The following is a 20,024-nucleotide window of genomic DNA, read 5'->3' on the forward strand; positions in this document are numbered from 1 at the left end:
CTGTTTTGTTTTGTTTCGTTTTACAGGCAACTAATAGCCCACTTACAAGTTTTCTCTAAATTCTCGAATCCTCGTGCATTGTATCTGGAGCAGAAATTGAATGCATTATATACTCAGGTAATGCTGTTTGCTGGCTTTTAGAATTACTGCTAATAAACTCATTTGAATGCAGTGTCTGAGACTACAGAAACCTGCCATTTTCTGAACCGAGCTGTCCTTGAGAGTGCTTTCTAGCAGGCGTCACTTGAAATGAGCCCCTTTAGCGAAGACCTGCTTTTGAGATAACTGGCTTCATTTGCCAGGAGTGGCTCATGCATACAGATCCGGCAGCTGACAAGTAGTAGTCTTTGGCATGGTGGAGGAGTGGCTGTAGAGGGAGGCTGTTGCACTTGCACAGCAGGATCTGGAAGAGGATTTTGAACCCAACGACTGAGGAAGGTCTGAGGAGATTTGTCCTTGTCTTACAGTGTTGTGTCTAAAAAAAACATAGTTGGTGTGAACAACAGATTGTTTTGCATCAAAAAAAGGAAACGGAGTTTCTTCTTGAAGGATACTCGGTTTGATAAGATTCCTTTTTGAGGAACTTCCTTGAAGGAACTGTCAAAAATACGACTCTGAGGAGGGATTCTCAGTCTTTATCCTACACTCCTTAAAAGGCCACTTTATTAGTTTTACTGGGGTTTCTTAGTTCCTGAATTGTGGATTTGTTCACATCATTAGGGTTTGCTCTAATTGTTCCCAATTTGTGTTCTCTCAGGCTGTGTCAGTGGGCTGTAGAACTGTATTAAATGGTACAAACCTGTTAGTTCCCTGATTTCCACCCAGTGTGGGAGTTGGAAGGTCCATTCATTACTCTGCAAATTTGAGAATGTAATGAACATTCCCTCTGTTTCAATCAACCTTAGAGGTTTGCTTAGGAAAAGAGTGAGTTGGTCCATGTGTTTGCTTGCCTGTATTCTTAGGAAAATATTGGACAGATGTGTACAGTTCAAAACAGTGTGAAGAAGAGCCTGATGTAAGAAGAGAGATTTCTTCATCGCTTACTGTTTGCCATTTCTCTGTCTTAACATATGTATTGTCATGGCTGGTGTGTCCATCTGGCATAGGGATGTCATGGAGAAGTGACCTTTGATGATTCTAGCCTGTGCTGTTTGGTAGGAGACTGACGAACTGATAAGGGTGCTGCCTGGGGAAATTATCTGTATTTCTTAATATCTAGGTTATGAGGAGACATCTTCAAGAGAGGACAAATCTCAGTAATACTTTGTATATCAAGACTTAGGAGTTATTTTTTGTTTGGCACAGGAAAGAAATACAAGTGTCTTGTGATGGTTTGGCAGTCTGCATTTTAATCCAGTCTCCCCAGGTATACAAGTGGTAACTGATTTTGGACACTGAAAACGCAGGCTGACAGTGGTCCAAAAGACAATTATGAAAACCCAGATATTATAACTGTCCTGTGTAGAGGGCAGGGAAAGCATATATGAACTACCAGCAACTATGTCCACTTTTTATGAGTGACAGTTGTATATTCACATCTTAGCTTTGTATCGCAACACATGCATTGTTTCCATTTTGCTAAGTTAGTCCAAAACCTGGTTGACCTTGGAGCCTGTGGGTGGTTTCACTATTTTTCAGTGATCTCTCTTGTCTTCTAGATAGGGACTGATTTTCTTTCTTTTGTGATTTGCAGTTACTGTCCCATCAAGACCAGAATGTACAGAGAATAGCTCTTGACTGTATAATGACATACAAGCATCCTCATCTACTGCCATACAGGTAAAAGCTTTTATATTATATTAGCATCAGTGAATGAGCCTGCTGTCATATCAGAAGCCTGCTTGGGGTCAGTTGCCTCAGAGAGAGAGCCTTTCCTGTATTTGTTGAAGGCGTATGTATAAATTTTGATTTTAGCCAGCTCTGTATTTCCTATCTGAAATGGGAAATAAGGTCTTGATGTTGGTCAGTCTCTTTCATTTACAGAAAAATGGCAACACTTTCATTCTGTCTTAGAATAGTGTGAGCATAGTACTTGAATAATTTTCAAAGAGGTCTTTTGTATTGGATGATTTATAACCACCCAGAGAAAGTGACAGCATAAAACGGTATTTATGGTTGAATAATCTCTTCAGATTGTGTCCAGGAAATACTTCCCTACATAATTAGCTTGAACTTGCTGGCTTTTTAAAATATTTTTTGATAAAAGGGTGGCAACATAGTATGTTAATATTTTATATACAGCATACATTAGATAGGTAGGTAATTAGATATAGATGCATGTGTATGTCTGTCTGTCTGTTTGTTTTTATAACACTACCTGCCCTCGAAGAATGTTTATTACTTTCAGGGAGAACTTGCAACGGCTACTGGAGGACAAGAGTTTTAAGGAGGAAATAGTCCATTTCAGTATTTCTGAGGAGACCGCAGTAGTAAAAATGGAGCATCGCCCAGATCTTATCCCTGTTCTTATGAGGTGTGTTACGAAGTGTGGGCTTAAAAGTTTCATGTCAAAGTACCATGAACAGAGATGTAAGGCTGCTGCTTCTTGTTTTAAACAGTTGAAATACACCTATGGTTAATGGTATAGTTTGACCACTTAGTTTGAGATGTTCTCTGTGGTTTCCTTATCGGCACATTACATAAATGTGTTAATACAAATGGTGTTTTCTTTAAAAACAGTTTTTTGGTAAATACTATTTCTGCTAAGGCTTACAGAGAATTGTGAGAACATTTCAGTTCACTGAGCATTGCCACTTATTTTTATTAAGACATAGTGATGCAAGTTGTCATGGAGATAACTAGTTTTATACCTGAAGTCTCCAGCAAAGCTTCCATTGCAGTAGCAGAAGCTGATCTTTCACTGCAGTGTTTTTGGGTAATGTGTACTAATTCAGTGGAGACCCTGAATCGGGGACTTCCATTCAGGTTGTTCTCACTAGAGAATACTTTTCAATAGAGTTTCTGCAGAATAAGAGGCTAGGAAACAGATGGCTTGCTGAAAGCTAACGCAACCTCTTCTTTTACTCTTGAAGAATTCTCTATGGCAGAATGAGAAACAAAACAGGGAACAAAACACAGGGCAAGTCTTCAGCAGCCACTCGCATGTCAATCGTTCTGCGATTTCTTGCTGGTTCACTGCCAGAAGAGATAAGGATGTTCTTGGATCTGCTCTTTGAAGCTGTGAAGCAATTCAGTAATGGTAGGTACTGGCATTAGAACCTGGGGGTTTGGTGCTTCCTGACCTGTAGAGATGTGGGAGGATAAATAGGCTTAGTACTGTTACGTGCTTCAGTGTGTCCCTAACGGTGCCTTGGAAGGATGAAAGGATGAAAGTAAACTTTTGGTAAGGACTGTGATTCCCCTGAGTTTTTTCACGATTGCTCTGTTTTACAGGGCCAAGGTCAGAGAAACTGAATGACTTGCCACAGCTGTGCAAGTAAGCTGTAACAGGTCAAGAATGAGTGATCGCTGGCATCGTAGCCTAGCCTGTGTATGATGGCAATAAAAGGTGTAAAGTGCTCAGATACTGTAGCAGAGGGAGATGTCTGAGTGTCACAAGGAGATGGAGACCCAGAGTTGACCTTATTTAAGAAGTGAATGTGAGGATCTGTAATTTAGGGCCAGATTATACTACTTCTCATTTGAAAATTATTTTTGGTATTGGGCATCTTTGTGGTGCTTCTCTAGATAAGTTGCTGTCCCTTTGCCTACTGCAGGGCCTTGCCAGACTGCGGTGCTTCGAAGTATGTCAGAGCTGGACTTAGCTAAAGTCCTGCCTCTTGGGCGTCAGCATAGCCTCTTTAACAGTCTTGAAGTTGTATTGAGAAACATGGGACATTTGATCCATCAATACCTGCCTGAAATTCTACAGATACTGCTCTGCATGACAGCTGTGGTGTCCTGCATTCTTCAGCAGAGAGAGAAGGTACAGTATGTATGCAAACAATACACAAACAAACATAAATTTAATTCCTTTCTCTTCTTGACCGCTTAGCTTGCACATGTACGCACACTTATACTGGCTCAGGTAAAGATAAGCTTTAATGCCAGCATGGAGTGAAGCTTAGTAATTAGATATCTGTCAAAATAGAGGCCAGTGATACTTGAAAATCCTACAGGGCTCAGGCAGTGCAGGCAGAGTTAATGTATTTAGAAAGCTGCTTTGGACTGCATTTTTGTTTGAGTTACTGAAGAGAGGGTTGAGGGGGATCTCTGCATTGCTACCTGCCTGCTCTGTGGAGGCATGGGCACGAGGGAGAGCTAAATGATTTCTTGTGAGGGTATAACAGGGTCTTATGGCTGGAAGTTGAAATTGGCCTTAAAGATGTAGCTTCTTCAAACATTTTTGAATGGAAGGAGAGGATTAAAAGTTCCTTGCCTGAGGACTTTGGAGCAAAACTTGTCTTTGAGGTGTTTTGTTGCAGTGCTAGACCCCAGGGGAGTTCTGCGATGTGGATGATCATAGAGATTATCTACAGTGATTGTCTCCTGTCGTACATGCCTTCATGTACATGAGAACATGCTTTCAGCACACTAGAAGTACGTTCAGCTCTGTATCAGTAGTAGCCATGTTTATCCCGTGTCACAATCTGGGTCTCAGCCAGGTATCTGCAGAACACTGCGAATATTTTTTTCCCTTGCTGTGTAATGGCTGTACGTGCAGAAAGGGTCAGGTGAGGAAAACATTCTGTTAAATCTTGGCTGCACCTAGAGATATGGGGTGTGTTGCCTTACTGCTGTCCTGTGTGCAGGAGGGCAGCACAGAGATTCCTGAGCTCTAGCCCAGCTATATCGGGGGGGTCTGTTGCCAGCTGTTTGGAAACTATGACATTGAGCCAGGCTTTTCTGTCTTTCTGAAACAAGTGCCTTTGCCAGGCTTCAATCCAAATAGGAAAAGGAAAGCTTGAGTCTGGTCTGGTGCAGAGCCTGGTAGTATATTAGGTGCGAAACAAGCAAACTGCACAGTCGTCATCATCGCTGTGACGTTGAAAGGAATTACGCGATGATAGACTGAGCAATTGGTGTTAGGTAATGAATGTGTTGTCAGCACGTGTGCATGTTCTTGCCAAGGCTGATCTGTAAGCGTCTGAGGATTGAACTTGCCTTGAAAACAATCCATCAAACAAAGCAAGCCCTTGCAGTCAGGCAGCATCCAAGGTCCTATTGTTGCCTGCAGGCTGCACAGAACCTATGTCTTCATAATGAAGGGGACAAGTGAATTTCAGGACAGGAGCATCCCACAGTCTGACTTAAGCAGTGGATTGCGTGCATCTACATGATTTAAACTGGGAAAGGAGTTTTAAAAGCTGCTTCATCCATTGCTAAGAGAGTCTCATTTTTGCTAGGGTTACTGTGGTAATCCTGTCATGGCTGTGTAATGTATGGAATGACAGTCTGTCATTTGTCTGAACTTTAGCACTTCATTAGCCCATGAGATGTTAAAAGCTCAAGGAAAGTGTGAGAAATCTGTTTACCTTGGCTAATGATTAGAAGACATCCTTGGAGTTTGAGAGTAATTTACTGCAGGCTGATATTGCCTGGAGAGTTAAATGTCAACTTTGACCATTTTGAGCCAAGTTATTAATTTACTGTTTCCTACTGATTGTATTCAGTATTGAGTCTGTTTGTCTTCTCAAAGACTTGGTCTTAGAGGACTGCTCTTCTGGTGACTGAACAGTGAGAGACAAAATTATTTCACTTGGGGGTCAGCATTAGCAATAGCAGCCTGGTTTGTGCTTTCTTTGGCCCTTCAAGCAGCTCATTTGCTGTCTGCAAGGTGGTTGTACACCATTAGTAGACATTCAGCACAGCTTGGGAGGTCCCGGGCAAGAGCATGTTTGTTTCCTTTTTCACCATCTCCTTTTTGTCTTTTTACCTGCTATTTTGGGTACAAAGGTGGTATAGAAGAGTATTGTATGGTAGAGGGTAGTGTCTTTAGAAGTCTGTAGGTACATCGGATAAAAAAAACTGTGATGTCTTTCAGTGAGACTTTGTCACCAAAGCTGCTTTGTAAAATAAGAGATACAAGTGTTTGTGTGGTGGATCATGGTATGTACTGGAGACCCTGAGGAACCCAAGACATAGCTCCAGTCTCTGATAGGTGCCTTTACTTGCTTTGACATGGCTCTGTTGTTTCTGAGACCTGGAGTTCAGTACCTCTGCGCTGTGGAGCTACCTCAGCTGCGCTGCGCAGTATGGAAATAATTTAGGTGACTCAAGTCTTTTCTGAGGGAAAAAGAGTCAGAACACAGCAGTGCATGAATAACTTCATTGTTAGCTGCGTGGCTGGTTTCCTTATTGAAAATGCTTTTCCCAAGAAAGGCTATGGAATGTAACAACTAAATGGGTACAGAAAGCATCCTCCTCTAACCAAATGCTGTACTCCACCCACACACCACTGGAGGAAGTGATTCACATTCTTGCCTTCTCTGTTTCTCCCCCTTCTCATTGTCTGTTGACTTATTTTCTTCCCAGTAGATCTCAGCGTGCAAAATACAACTTTGCTTTCAAGAGCTGATTTGGGTCCTTTCCTGTGTAAACCGGAGTTATTTAAGTGTTAGGGCTAGAAATGTAACTGTGGTGTAGTGTCACAGCACTCTCCAAACTATCAAGCTGTAACAAGGTCTTTTACCGTCTCATACCAACATACTCTTTGGCCAGTCCCTCTGCTGCCTTCTCCTGTTCTCTCCTCACCCAGGGCGCTGTTCTCTCTCCCCTCTGCTTTTTCCACCTCTCTTCCTTCTGCTTTTTCCACCTCTCTTCCTTGGCCTCTCTCTCTTCACTGGCTGCCCAGCCTCTTACCAGAACCAGCCACAGCTGCACCTTGTCTACATCAGCCAACCCACCACCCCTGAAGCCAGCCCACAGCTGTAGGTTATCAATGATAATTAACCCAGCTTCATTCTTCTACAGTGTAGCTTTATGTATTTTGTCCAAAAAGGGCAGGTGCTACTTCAGACCTGTCAGCACGGATTTTCATGAGCAGAAGGAGTCCTGTGAAACTGACTTAGTGCAGGAAATAGGCATCTCTTAGAAAAATTCAGGTCAGTTGTGAGAGGTAGATTGCTACTGTGAACAAGTTACAGGAGAAAACAGAAGAACATTGTGATAGTTCCAGCAAAGATTGTATCTGGTTAGTGAATTGCTGTGTTTAATTTCAGAGCAAGTAGGTAGTAGCTGTTCTGCAGAGCTCTTATTGGGGTGGGTTTTTTGTTCTGTTTTTACAGGTTCAACCTAGGTTAATTAACCCACTGAAGAATTTGAGACGTCTTGGACTCAAGCTTGTGGCAGAGTTTTTTTCTGATTATGAGACCTACAGCTTTAGTGTGGAAGAGATTGATGCAGTTTTCCATGCAGTGGTATGGCCTCAGGTAAGTGTCAATTGTTCTTCCAAACAGCTTGTGTGTAACACGTATCATGCAGAAAACTCTAGCCGCACTGGAGTCCATCATGTCAGCTATGTTCGTCACAAGATTGGATATGGCCTTGGACAGATTCTGGCATTCTGATGTGTCTGTGCAAGGCCAGTTTCTTGTTTTGTCTGATTAGTTCTGAAATAATCAAGTCACGGGCTAAAGTACAAATTAATTCATCTGAATAAAATGCATGCCATTTCTCTGATCTTTAACCGCATAAGCAGACTTCTTCCCTGGATACTTCAGGGAAGCAAAATTATACTTGTCCCTTCTAGGTAGACTTTGCTACTTTTCTGTGTGACGGTTACTGGGCCTGTGGTAGGGGACTGCAGAAACAAATGCTGCTGCAGGAAAGGAATGACCCCAGCATGGTCTGTCAGTGGGCTGTGTGCTCTTATGCCTCCCTGCTGGGAGTCCCATGTGAGCACAGCAACAAAGCACACAGGGTTGTGGCCTTCACCAGAGAAATTCAGGTTGCCTCTGAGCTGGGAAAATGTACTACTGTGAGAGGAAGAGAGAACACACAGTATGGAAAATGAAATTGTGCTGGCTGTTTCGGTGCACTGGGCTCTGAGGTTATCAGGGAGTGCCTATACCAGCTGCTGGGTTGTCTCTGCTCTAAAAGCAGTCGTCTCCACCCAAAGAGTAGCTGAGCAAGATGGGCTCACCCCAACAAAACTGTTTCACTGGGGCTTTTGAGGTATCCAAATGTTCAGCTTCCTTCAGCAGAAAAGCCTTGGTAACAGGCTTTTTTTAAAACAGGAGTAACTGCTGTGGTCTATGAAACCCCAGATCTGCTTCTCTAGATACCGTGTTTGTTTACTGCTACCCTGTTTCTTTGCTGTACCAATAATAATATGCGATGTATAGTATGTGTATGTGGAAAAACAACAGATAAAATGGTTTCAGGTAGTGCATATACCTCTGAATTTCACTGGGCTGAGCCACAGCAACAAAGTTCTTGGTTTGTCCATGGGGTCTTTTCAAGGCCAGGGTGCCACCTGGGCAAAGCAGTGAACATTTACCGCAGTCCCAGAGCAGTTCAGGCATGTGGTTCAGGCTTTAAGTCAGCAAAGCACTTAATGCTTTCAGGGAGAATTGGGTTTGGAAATGCTGAGTTAGTCTGAAAAAGATGTAAAATTGTTGTTAAATAGAATTTCTGTTGTCCCTATAGGTGTCAGGGAGACGGAGATGGTTTTGGAGCTTGGACGGTAGTATGACCCAGGAGCTCCCTCTAGAGGGAGTCTCTGCCAATGAACTCCAGGAAGATTTGTTGGACTTGTGCGCTTTCCTTTTTTAAGGCTATGGAGCAGAGGTGTATTAAAAACTCGTGGAGAGAGCAAATTGTTTTAAGCCTGTTGTACTTGGAACTGGAGTTTGCTGCTCTTCATACCGCAGGACTTGCAGAGGCTTAGTATCATTAGCCTGCACAGCAGCATTCCTGCAGGGCTGGGTTAACAGTTTACTTTTCATTGTACATCATTCAGGAAAGCTCTGTTCTGTGCAGAGCAATAACATTACCAGCCTTTGGGTGCAGGAGTAGAAACTTTCTAAGACCCTGGCTGTGACTGTCGGACCTGCCTTCTTTGGTGTTATGCTCAGATCTTGAGCCCAGACTGAGCTAGTCCAAACCTCACATGCATCATGCTGGCTATTGCCTCTGAATGCAGTGGAGCCTTTTCTGCCTGTGTGTTCAGTAATGGTGTCCTGCTGACAGTCCAGCTGTGGTCAGGGTGACTTGTGTGCAGCCTGTTGGGTTGCAGAGTGGCAGTGAGGAGGGAGCCAGACCTGTGTACTAGGTCTCTTTAGCCTGTGTCCAGTCATATGAAGGAGCAGCAGCTACTGTGTGGGTCTTAGGCTGCACAGCTGTTAGGTGAGGTTGTTTTAGACACAGAACCCTGTTAGGAGATCCTATTCCTGGGATGCAGTGCAGTGCTTGAGCCTCTCTCTGAGCAGAGAGGGTGCTTTTATAGCAGTGAGGCCATGCAGACACAGAGCAGATGCTGTAATGGCAGGTGCTGTGGTCAGGGCATAGGAAGTATGGGGAGGAGTGAGTCTTGGGTGTTGCGCTTGAAATCTCATAGGTATATCTGGGAAGCATTGCTAGGTCTCTGCAGCCAGTGAGATCCTCGATGGGGAGCCAGTTTCAAGTGGAAGGCAAAAATGGTAGCTGGAATAGTGTGTAAATAGGAGTAAGATAATCAAAGAGGCATTCCACAAATAGGGAGGAAGCTGGAAAAATGATCATGAAATTACTTTCTTTAAAAAAGGTAGACTGTAGATTGTAATGAGGTTTTTGTTAGAGATGAGGATTTTAAATGGCTTTACCTACTTGTGTTGGTATCTGATTTTTATCTCCTTTAGGTCTGCAGATTGGCTTCAGAGAGTCAATATTCTCCAACTTTTCTGCTCAAACTCATTCACACCTGGAGTAAGAATCCCAGGTAAGTGTTCTCCTCACAAAGAAGCAGAAGTATTTCTGAATACCAAAAAATCAAGGAAAAAAGAGCACAGTAACAGGTTATAAATAATTGTGTCAAAACCCATTTTTTCTTTTTTCCATTAGACTGCTATTCTTTTTATAGCAGTTCAGAAGCCTTCCAGTTTATGCAGTTGCTCTCATTTTAGTGGGCTGCTTTTCCCATATATTAACAACTAAGCACATATGTAGCCCAAACCCAGCTGACTGGTGAGGAGGTGGGCTGACCTTTTAGAGTATGTCTCTGTCGTGACCACTGATGACTTTGTCTTGGGAGGTGGGAAGTCAGTTTTACAATATATCGTTTCATTCATGTTTTTCAGTGCCCTGTTTCTTTCTGTTTCGTGAAAGAACATGGGCAGGTTCAGCACAGAATCTGTGACTGAGATTCTGATACTGAAAGTTGTAAGAGAGTATTTTTTGATACAGACACACTGAAAAGTTCCAGCTCAGCTGTCCTTTTTGCCTCTTCCACAGACTCGCTGCTTTTCCTTTGCTAAAGTATCCAGTATCTTTTTTAAGACATGTAATTTGTAGGTGTGAAGAACTTTGTATACAAACTTCTGTAAAAAATGGTATTGGATCAGTAGCTCAAGAGCAGACTAACAGGAGACTTGGACAAGCATCTATGTAGAAATTAGGTTTAGATGGTGCTGTCTTGAAGCAAGGAAAGGGACTCAGTGACCTCTCAACTGCCATTCATTGTTTTTCATGACGCTGTCGTTCTGTGATTTGCTGTGCTTTTTCCTTGTTTGAAGTAGAAAACAATTGTTTTATGTGACTTTTTGCAGAAAGGAATTATAAAGTTCTGAATATACAATTTTCAGCCAGCTGTTTCTATAATCTTCCAGGTATTTCCCCTTGCTGGCCAAGCAGCAGCCAGATCACCCAGAGTGCGATATACTGTCAAATGTGTTTGCTGTGCTGTCAGCCAAGAATCTGTCTGAGGCCACATCCAGTCTTGTGATGGACATAGCTGATAGCCTTCTCAACAGCCCAGATTTTGAACCCACGGAGCAGGTTTCCAGTTTGAGTGTGACTGACTGTGTTGTCATGGTCACTAGAGATGTGACAGAAGGTATGCCTGCATAAGGGTCATGAGAGACCTGCTGGGTGCTTTGGAAGGAGGTGTTAGATTACTGTGATGAGGTTGTCTTTGTGCTGGCTGAAAATATGGGGGAAGGAGACCTCCCAGTGGAGTTGGAAACATCAGTGTACAAATTTGTCTTGACATGCTCAAGAACTGTAAAGACGTGCTTTTCTAACGACAGGTGAGAGCCACATTTAAGTGTCAGGGTCTTGAGTATGGAGAAATTCCATATGAAGAAGAAGAATGGTTGTGTTGTCGATCTGCTTTGTCTGTGAAGCTTTGACTGATACAACCTCAAGAACTGCATTGCTAACTTCACTTTGAGCCTGACATCAAGTTTTATATAAAGACCCACTCCCCATATGCACGTGGTTGTGTATCACTTTGATGTTTAGACTGTGGTCCTTGACAAGAAAGACCTTCCATCGATTCCTTTTACCTTTGAGTGGTAGTAGACAGGAAACACCCTGTGTTTGATGCTGTGGAGCCATCTTTCACCTGTAACACTCAAAGGTAGTAGAAGGGAGAGCACTTATCACTGTGCCTTTGTTATGGCAGCTTGGATTTGGACAAGAGGTCAGTGGTAGAATAGAGAAAACTACATCTATAAATGCTCCAGTCATTGTGGGCAATGGTTGCTGCCTTTGAGGAACACCATTGGTACCTTTTGATAAGCCCATACTTACCAGGGCTGTTACTGAAATTTGTGAGGATTTTAATTCTCCGTGTGTGCTTTCTTTGGTCCCAGCTCAGATGTATTTGACTTGGTCTCAGCAAGTGCTGGGCTGCCTTTCATTTTCATAGCTCCTGTTACTTTTTTTTCCTCTGATGAAACCTTTGTCTGTATTTTCCCATTGGATCTCCCTTCTGTTGCTTGTAGCACAGACTTTGGTGTTGCTAACTGTTGTATCCCTTACAGAGACCCTCAGCCTGGGTTGCCGCTTGGTTCTGCCTCATGTTCCTGCCATACTTCAGTACTTCAGCAAAACAATGTTGAATGTGGAGAAGGTGAAAAAGAAGAAGTACAGAGCTCAAGTCAGCAAAGAGCTGAGTATACTTTCCAAGTAAGTGGTTCTTAGGAGCTCAAAACAGTTAAATATTGGAAGGAGGAAGGAAAAAAGAGGCTTTTTGTAATAGGTTCCAAATTAAAAAACATTGTCTCAAAGAGTTTAAATTTAGAACAGTTGAAAATACCTGGGTCTGTCATTGACCTTGCAGGTTGCTGGTGACTGAAGTGAACAGTTTTCAGAAATTTATTCTGGTTGTTTCTGTTGCTGGTAATCAAACCAGTGCCTCTTGGGGGTACGAAAAGGTACAGAAATGCCTGCAGTCATGTGGAACTGAATACTTGGGCTGATACCATGATTTTAGTTGGTACGCTCTATTAGTCTGGATGGGCTGACAAAGCACTAGTGCTGAGTCATTCTTTGCTCTATACTTTTGACTGGATTGATATAAAGTAGTAAATTATCTTGTCTCATTGTGCAGGATCAGCAAATTTATACAAGAAAAGAGTCAGAATTCAGTGCTTGTGAGCCTTCTCCTCCCCTTCCTTTATCAGAGTAACATGGAGCAGGTAGGTAGAAATTACTTTCCCCTGCTATTAAACGTATGTTTTTCTTTTAATAAAGTATATTTGTTTATGTTAAAAGTCCTATTGATTACATGCCATTTCTTATGATTAGCCTAAAATCAAGACTTCATGTGTTTGTAGTCTGCTCAGAACTCTGTGCCATTATGTGTTAATGCATATGAATCACTGGATACCATGCAGGGATGCCAGTCTCCAGGCTGACTCTGTTCCCCGTTTTCTTGGGGAAGGTCTGCAGAAGTTTTTATGTAGTCTTTACCTCCTTTGCCACTGTAGACAATCCACCAAATTCCTTGCGGTGTTTGAAATAAGTGCTTTTCTTCACTGTGAATTTTATGCATGCCAAATCCAAAGGCACAGCATCTGGACAGCAATATAAATACATATGGTTGAGTATGTAGTACATGCTGTGCAGTGGGCAGTGCCACATAGGTCTATTGCAGGATGAAAGGCAAATGTTATACAGTACTGTCAACATGCTCCCATATCTCCTGCTTCCACCTGTTCTTCTTTGACTCTTAAGGAATCCACCTGTGGGTACAGAAATGTATCTCAGAACTGAAACATCCCTAAAATCCTAAATTCCTTAGACATGCAAAGCATATGGGCTGCAGTTGAAGCAGAGGTCTCCATGGCTTAGGTTTTTGTAAACTGTTAAATATATCAAGCGCTGAAGATATCAGTAGACTATTTTGTCTGAGTTTCCCTTGCTGCCATACCTTGTTTTCAGAAATATAGTCCTCATTGTCCCCAACTATTGATTATTGAGCTTGATTGCCTGAATCCTTGGGTCAAGGCTTGGGTCATCTTTTTCTTAAAAGACACAGTGTTGCTCAATGAGAGATTTTAGGTTTGCAGAAAGAACTGCTAGGCAGCAACCTGTAGCTTCTGCTTTGGAAGTGGTCATTTAATTGTTCACAGAGGATTCTTGGTTTATAAATATGTGAATCATTTCTGTTCAGAGAGGTCATGCAAGCATATGGTGCTGTTAATGTTCATTTCACAGCTTAAAGAAAGATTACTTTTTAAAGCTCTTAGTTCTCTTGACCTTTGAGTCATTTGAGGAAAGACACAAAAAAGAGGTCTTTATCATAGTGGCACTCTAACACAATGCTTGTGTCTAATTGAAAGGTTGCAACTGCTTCTGAGAGATTTGGTGTTGCATTGAGTGTGTCCTCCTAATTCTTTGTTGTCATTCAGTATCTGTGATCTGAATAAAATACAGCAAAGTGGCTAAGTTCACTCTGTGTCTTGAAATATTTCCCAAGGAAATGAAATAATCTTGTGATGGTTCAGTGTTTATTGACAGTTAGTTATCTGTCTCTTTCAGGGTACAGAGATTGATATTCTGGAGACAGTGCAGAACTTGCTGAAGCATTGTGCAAACCCTACAAGCTTTCTCAAACCACTGGCAAAGCTTTTTTCTGTCATTCAGAACAAACTGTCTCGACATAAGTTGTGCTTGGTATTTCAGGTATTGCGTTTTTATGTGTCATTCTTGTACTGTTCTTGATCAAAATAAATAGCAATATTTGTCTTTGTTGTACATAAGCTTAAAAACCTTTCCAATCTACATAATCCATTAAGTGAAAGTAACAAAATTGTATATGATAGAAATTAATGAGCTGCACAAAGATTTGTAAAAATTCTGGCTTACAGCCTGGTTGATGGGAGCATCACCAGGATTCTTTTGTGTTGGAGAAGCCAAATAAAGCACACTTCATCCGTAATGAACCCTGTATCTTTATGAAGTAAGAATGATTTTCAGTGTCCTGAAGATTATTTTTATTTGTATTCTTCCCTCACAGATTTACAGTAGTCAGGCCGTTTGTTACTTCCTTGAAGTGACTTACATAATTTTTTCAGCAGGAAAACCCAGGGAACACTTAATGTAGGTATTTAGAAACTTAGGAACTTAAAGGACATCTTCCAGCTTACAGAAGAATGGTTCTTATTCAGCTTCTAACATAGAAAAATCGATGCTGCTGTTTTCTTATTTTTTGTCTCAAGTGGTAAAGTCATGAGTTGTCCAAATTTTTAGCAGCTGTAACAGTTAAACTATTTTCTTTTACGTTTCTTTTTAGACTTTATCTGATTTTGACAGTGAATTGAAGTATATTACCGATGTTGTTAAGGTATGTGCAGTTTCTTTGCTCAGTTTTCCCCCTAACATTGTATTGTCAAGTTTGTGACCTTTTTCATTAAGAAGTTGTTGCTCTCTCTTAGCTGAATGCCTTTGATCAACGACATCTTGATGATATCGACTTTGATGTACGTCTGTCAGCATTTCAGTCAATCACAGCCCGCATCAAGGAAATGAAAGCCGTGGATATCGACTTCCTCATCCCTGTTATGCACAACTGCTTTTATACCATCCAGGTTGGCTGAATGTTCCTTCTTCTGCTTTGTGTACCATGTGTCCATGATGAATCTAACTGTCAAATTGTTTCCATTGGCTATTCTTTGACACTGTGAAATGTTCAAAGAGCATATTTGAGTCTTCCTACAAACACCTGTTTTTAAGTTTTGTCTGCTTACCTTTTCATCGGTGTACCCAGAAGGGTAAATACAGTGCAGCAAGAAGGCTCACCCAAGTGCAGTGCACCTTTCTGTCAGTGAGCCCTGGAACTGGTCAGTGAATTTGTACTGTATGAAAGGTATTCTGTAGTCCTGAAAGTCTGTTTTTGTTGCAGTGTGTTCTGGTTGTTTGGGCCTTCCGGTAAATCGAGACAGATTTTTCCTAATTGGAAGGGTGGGCATTAATTCAGGACTGGAACTTCTGCAGGAATGATCTCAAGAATTAGTGGGGTTTGTTATGATAGAGTCATCTAGGTTGAAAAAGACCTTTCAGATGAGTTCCAGCCATTAACCTAACGCTGCCAAGTCCACCCCTAAACTGCGTCCCTAAGTGCCATGTCTGCATGAATCTTCCAAATATCCCCAGGGGTGGTGACTCAACCACTTCCCTGGGCAGCCTGTTCCAGTGCTTAATAACCCTTTCAGTGAAGAAATTTTTCCTAATATGCGCTCTAAACCTCCCCTGATGCAACTTCAGGCCATTTCCTTTTATCCTATCACTTGTTACTTGGGAAAAGAGACCAACATCCACCTCACAACCTCCTTTCAGGTAGTTCTAGAGAGCGATAAGGTCTCCCCTGAGCCTCCTTTTCTCCAGGCTAAACAGCCCCAGTTCCTTCAGCTGCTCCTGATAGGACTGGTTCTCGAGTCCCTTCACCAGCTTTCTCTTCTTTCAGTGTGCTCTAGCACCTCAGTGTCTGTCTTGTAGTTAGGTGGTACTGTTCAGTCTGGTCTTTTGGGGTGAAAAATGTGTCATATCCAGACTCATGTACATCTCCAGACTCATGTGGTACTGTTTTTTCATCCATTTAGCTAGGGGATATGGCTCTCAGTGACAACGCGAGCCTTTGTTTGACCAGCCTTATCCAACGACTGGCAGAAATCGACCACACAGAAAATGAGTACAAAGAGCTAATCCAGCACACTCTCCTGGAGTCTGTGAGAAGGGGGCTGAAAAGTAAGACTGAGGTAAGACAGTGCTATCTGATTACACATCTCCAGCTGTCTCCAGGACACCAGAGTATATAAGACATTTTATGGATGAGTTCTTGAAGTCCCTTGCTCAGATAAGAAGTGCAGGTACCCTCTGTGAGCTCACCCTTCATTTGAAATCTTAAAAAATCTAAAAAGTTATAGAACTCAGCTGTCATGTGTTTCTTTGCCATTGTTCAGCTTTTCTTAGTTGTAGCTCATTCTTTGGAGGGGAGACTTTAATTTATATACAGTCCAAAATATAGGTGTATTTGCTGTTACCAAAGTATAGGACTCGTTGGCCTGAAACACTTGTACATGACAGCAGTGCTGTTCTGAGGAGTGTGTAGCAACCTTTCCAAATGTTCACTGCTTGCTGTTTGCAGAGCATCCAGCAGGACTACACATCATTGCTTTCCTGCCTCATTCAAACGTTCCCAGCAAATCCTGAGTTCCGGGATTTGGTCCAGTTGACCAACCGCCATGATCCTGACATGGACTTCTTTGAGAATATGAAACACATGCAGGTAAAAGGCAATAGGCATTCCCTAGTGCCTCTCTCCCCCTGCCAGAGCAAAAGTATTTTACTGTGGGGTAATGTCTTCTGAAGCATCTATGCGACATCTTTACAGAGAAATTGAACCTGTGTCATGAGATGCTGTTAAATAAAAGGGATGTGGGCATCATCACATGGGTGACTGTGAATCAAAGTCATATTTCTCTAGAAATTTCTTGGGTTTATGATTTCGTAGTACTGCTTTTTACCTTTTCTTAATTTAGCTAAAAGAATTACTTTCATTCTAAGTGGTTGTTCATGGTCTTGAGCAGGCAACTCCACATTAAAACCTGTCTGACCCAGCCCATAGTCAGCAACAATGACATAGGCAGGGAACAGGTCTTTTTGGTTTTTTTCTAGCCTGTTCCCTGCTGCTTTCCATTTGGAGGCTCTGCAGCCCCTTTTTGTTCACAGACCTTTGTAATAGAAATGTTGCACAAAGCTTGGTGTCTGGTTTTCTCTTGTGGTATGAAAATAAAACGTTTCTCCTACTTCCAGAGGTGCAATCAGAGAATGCCTTTGCTAAATATGTAGTTATATAGAGAGTGTAAATTTTTTCTTTGTAATTTTATCAGGCCTTCTCATCTGGTATCAGTTGCCTCCCTTGTCTGATACGTGAAGATGGCATACTCATATGATTGTGAATTCTCAGTGAAATATGCCATTGAGTTGGAATATTTATTGAGGCAAAAGGCTAGTGAAAGCCCAGAGACTGAAGGAAAAGGCCATGGCCTGTCCTTGGAAGTGGCCATAATATGTTTATGTCATTACTTAAAACAGAGGCATTTTCAGAACTGCTGAATGTATGTGCTCCCTCTTGTTCGCTGTGACTCAAGCACCACCTCATTCACTGTCTCTCATGTTTGGCTCAGATCCACAGGAGGGCACGAGCTCTGAGGAAACTAGCTAAGCAGCTCACTGAAAAAAAGCTTGAGCTGTCTTCTAAATCCCTGCAGAACTACGTCATGCCTTTTGCTACTACTGCCATTTTTAATGAAAAAATGCTTAAGGTAGGCTTTCAAATTGAATACATTCATTTGACCCTTTCTTGTATACCATTCTCCTTAAGACTAACCACTTCAAAGGCTGATAGGTTTGTGGACGAGAGTGCTGTGCTGCTTTTGGTGGCAGAAGGAGGGTTTGGAAGGTGCAGATGTAGTCTGGGATCAATCATATCTGCTAAACCTGTCCTGTTTCTTGGAGGTAGAACTTTTAACCAAACAACTCTTTGGTGGTTGGGATTTTTTTGTTTGTTTTTTTTTACTCGGGGTTATGTTTGTTTGCATTTTTTGTAATCAGTTGATTATTCTTTTCCCCTTCTGCCTCCAAACTGCCCTATTCCTGTTCAGTTGTGAGATGAGTTACTGTCCATCAGCAGAATGTGTGTGGTGGGGAACATAGGTTGTGCCTGGTAATTGAGGTGGGAATAAATACTGTTTTCTTTGGAGTTATAGGGGAGCTGCAGGGAACAGCTGAAAACCTCTGACATCATTAGCAGCTTTGTAATTAAAGTTTGAAGGGTGACATTTTATTAGTCACTTTCCATACATTTTATTGAAAACATACGTAGTGAAATTACTTGCTATGTTGTGGTTTAACCCTGGCTGGCAACCAAACCCCATGCAGCCACTTGCTCGCTCCCCCTCACCCAGAGGGATGGGGAGGAGAATTGGAAAAGAATGTAAAACTTGGGAGCTGAGATAAGAACAATTTAATAAGTAAAGCAAAAGCTGCACATGCAAGCAAAGTAAAACAAGGAATTCATTCAGCACTTCCCATGGGCAGGCAGGTGTTTGGCCATCCCCAGGGAAGCAGGGCTGCAGCACACACAGTGGTTACTCGGGAAGACAAACGCCATAATGCTGGACGTGGCCCCCTTCCTTCTTCTTCCCCCAGTTTATGTGCTCAGCCTGACATCATATGGTGTGGAATACCTCTTTGGCTAGTTCAGGTCGTCTGTCCTGGCTGTGTCCCCTCCCAGTTCCCCATGCCTCTCCAGCCCTCTCACTGGCAGGGCCCAAGAAACCGAAAAGTCCTTGACTGAGTATGAACATCACCCAGCAGCAACCAAAAAGATCAGTGTGCCATCAGCGCTGTTCTCACCCCAAATCCAAAACATGGCACTGCACCAGCTGCTAAGAGGAAATCTAACTCTATTCCAGCTGAAACCAGGACATATGTCAGTGTGGATAGACTTTCTACTTGTGACATGGAAAAGCAAGGTTTCACAGTTCTGTAGTTCCCTGCGCCCTATCAGGAGAACAGCAGAGATGCTTATGTCAGACCAAGCAAACTTCTAATTTGCTTACTGTCAGAAATAATTCTTCCGAGGCTGAAACAGTTAGACCTTAAGCACAGGACCCAGCACCTGCAGCCGTACAGACTGTGCCCATCAGTAGAGTGACTGCAGTCGCTCTTTGACCCATGAGGTAAAATGCATGGATTGAAACCTGGGTGAAGAAACAAACACATCTTATTTCACATCAGAAATGGGTTAACAACGTGTATATCTAGTTGATCAGCATAGCCCAGCAATGTGCCATGTGTCTGTGGTTAGATACCTTGACTGGTTTTTAGTTCTTAATGCAAATGAACCCATAGATTTAGTTACATGAGAAAAATAAAGTATGTGCAGAAATATTTGGGGGAAGTGGGTCTGGACATCTGCTTGTTGAGCTGTGATTTTTTTTATTTTTATGTTTTACCTGGTGATTGGGAGGAGATCTAAGCTGAATACGAAGGATTCCCACTAGACAGACATTACTTCTGGCTTTTGTTGCTTTGAGTAAAGTATGGTGTAGACACATGTTCATCATGAATGCTCACAGCAACTGAATTTCTGTCTTTTGAGCAGCATGAAAATATGGTAACGGCCTCAGTTGAAATTATTGGAGCTGTCTGCCGACATCTCTCATGGTCAGCATACTTGTACTACTTAAAGCATTTCATCCATGTCCTGCAAACAGGACAGATCAGTCCGAAGCTTGGAGTCAGGTAGGTACTGTGAGTGATGGTGCTTTATATCTCTGCAAAGACTGCTGAGGCAAAATTCAGTGTCTTGAGTGTCACGTGGATTTTAGCCTCTTCCTTGGGATGACGATTGCCGACTTTGAGGTGGGCTTACAAGTTAAAGTGAGCATGGCATTGCAGCCTGCAACTAGGAGGATTAACAAGTCATCACATTCTCACACTGTGTCTCACTGAGTGCATGCCAGCATTAGCAGCTTCTGCTTCTTTCAAACTGTCCCTGCTCCTGGGACACATTGCTCCAGTACCACTGGAGGTTTCATAGTGAGCTAGGTCACAGAATGAAAAGCAACCAGTTGTTATTTCAGGATAAACCT

The 20,024-nt window shown here is 42.3% G+C and overlaps 1 protein-coding gene across 1 annotated transcript in view; it reads left to right on the top strand.

Moving 5' to 3' along the window:
• Positions 1-20,024, top strand: part of UTP20 (UTP20 small subunit processome component) — a 65,030-nt gene that overhangs the window by 24,175 nt on the left and 20,831 nt on the right. The window contains exons 23-39 of the mRNA XM_080394176.1: positions 27-117; positions 1,694-1,779; positions 2,348-2,473; positions 3,033-3,199; positions 3,717-3,925; positions 7,227-7,370; positions 9,780-9,859; positions 10,746-10,972; positions 11,904-12,048; positions 12,473-12,560; positions 13,906-14,049; positions 14,660-14,710; positions 14,802-14,954; positions 15,966-16,121; positions 16,511-16,651; positions 17,553-17,690; positions 19,535-19,674. Of these exons, the coding sequence (XP_080250302.1) occupies positions 27-117; positions 1,694-1,779; positions 2,348-2,473; positions 3,033-3,199; positions 3,717-3,925; positions 7,227-7,370; positions 9,780-9,859; positions 10,746-10,972; positions 11,904-12,048; positions 12,473-12,560; positions 13,906-14,049; positions 14,660-14,710; positions 14,802-14,954; positions 15,966-16,121; positions 16,511-16,651; positions 17,553-17,690; positions 19,535-19,674 (2,286 nt within the window). The remainder of the gene's footprint in view (positions 1-26; positions 118-1,693; positions 1,780-2,347; positions 2,474-3,032; positions 3,200-3,716; positions 3,926-7,226; positions 7,371-9,779; positions 9,860-10,745; positions 10,973-11,903; positions 12,049-12,472; positions 12,561-13,905; positions 14,050-14,659; positions 14,711-14,801; positions 14,955-15,965; positions 16,122-16,510; positions 16,652-17,552; positions 17,691-19,534; positions 19,675-20,024) is intronic.

This window comes from Falco punctatus, assembly GCF_963210335.1.
Source record: "Falco punctatus genome assembly, chromosome: 6".
Classification (NCBI taxonomy): Eukaryota; Metazoa; Chordata; class Aves; order Falconiformes; family Falconidae; genus Falco; species Falco punctatus.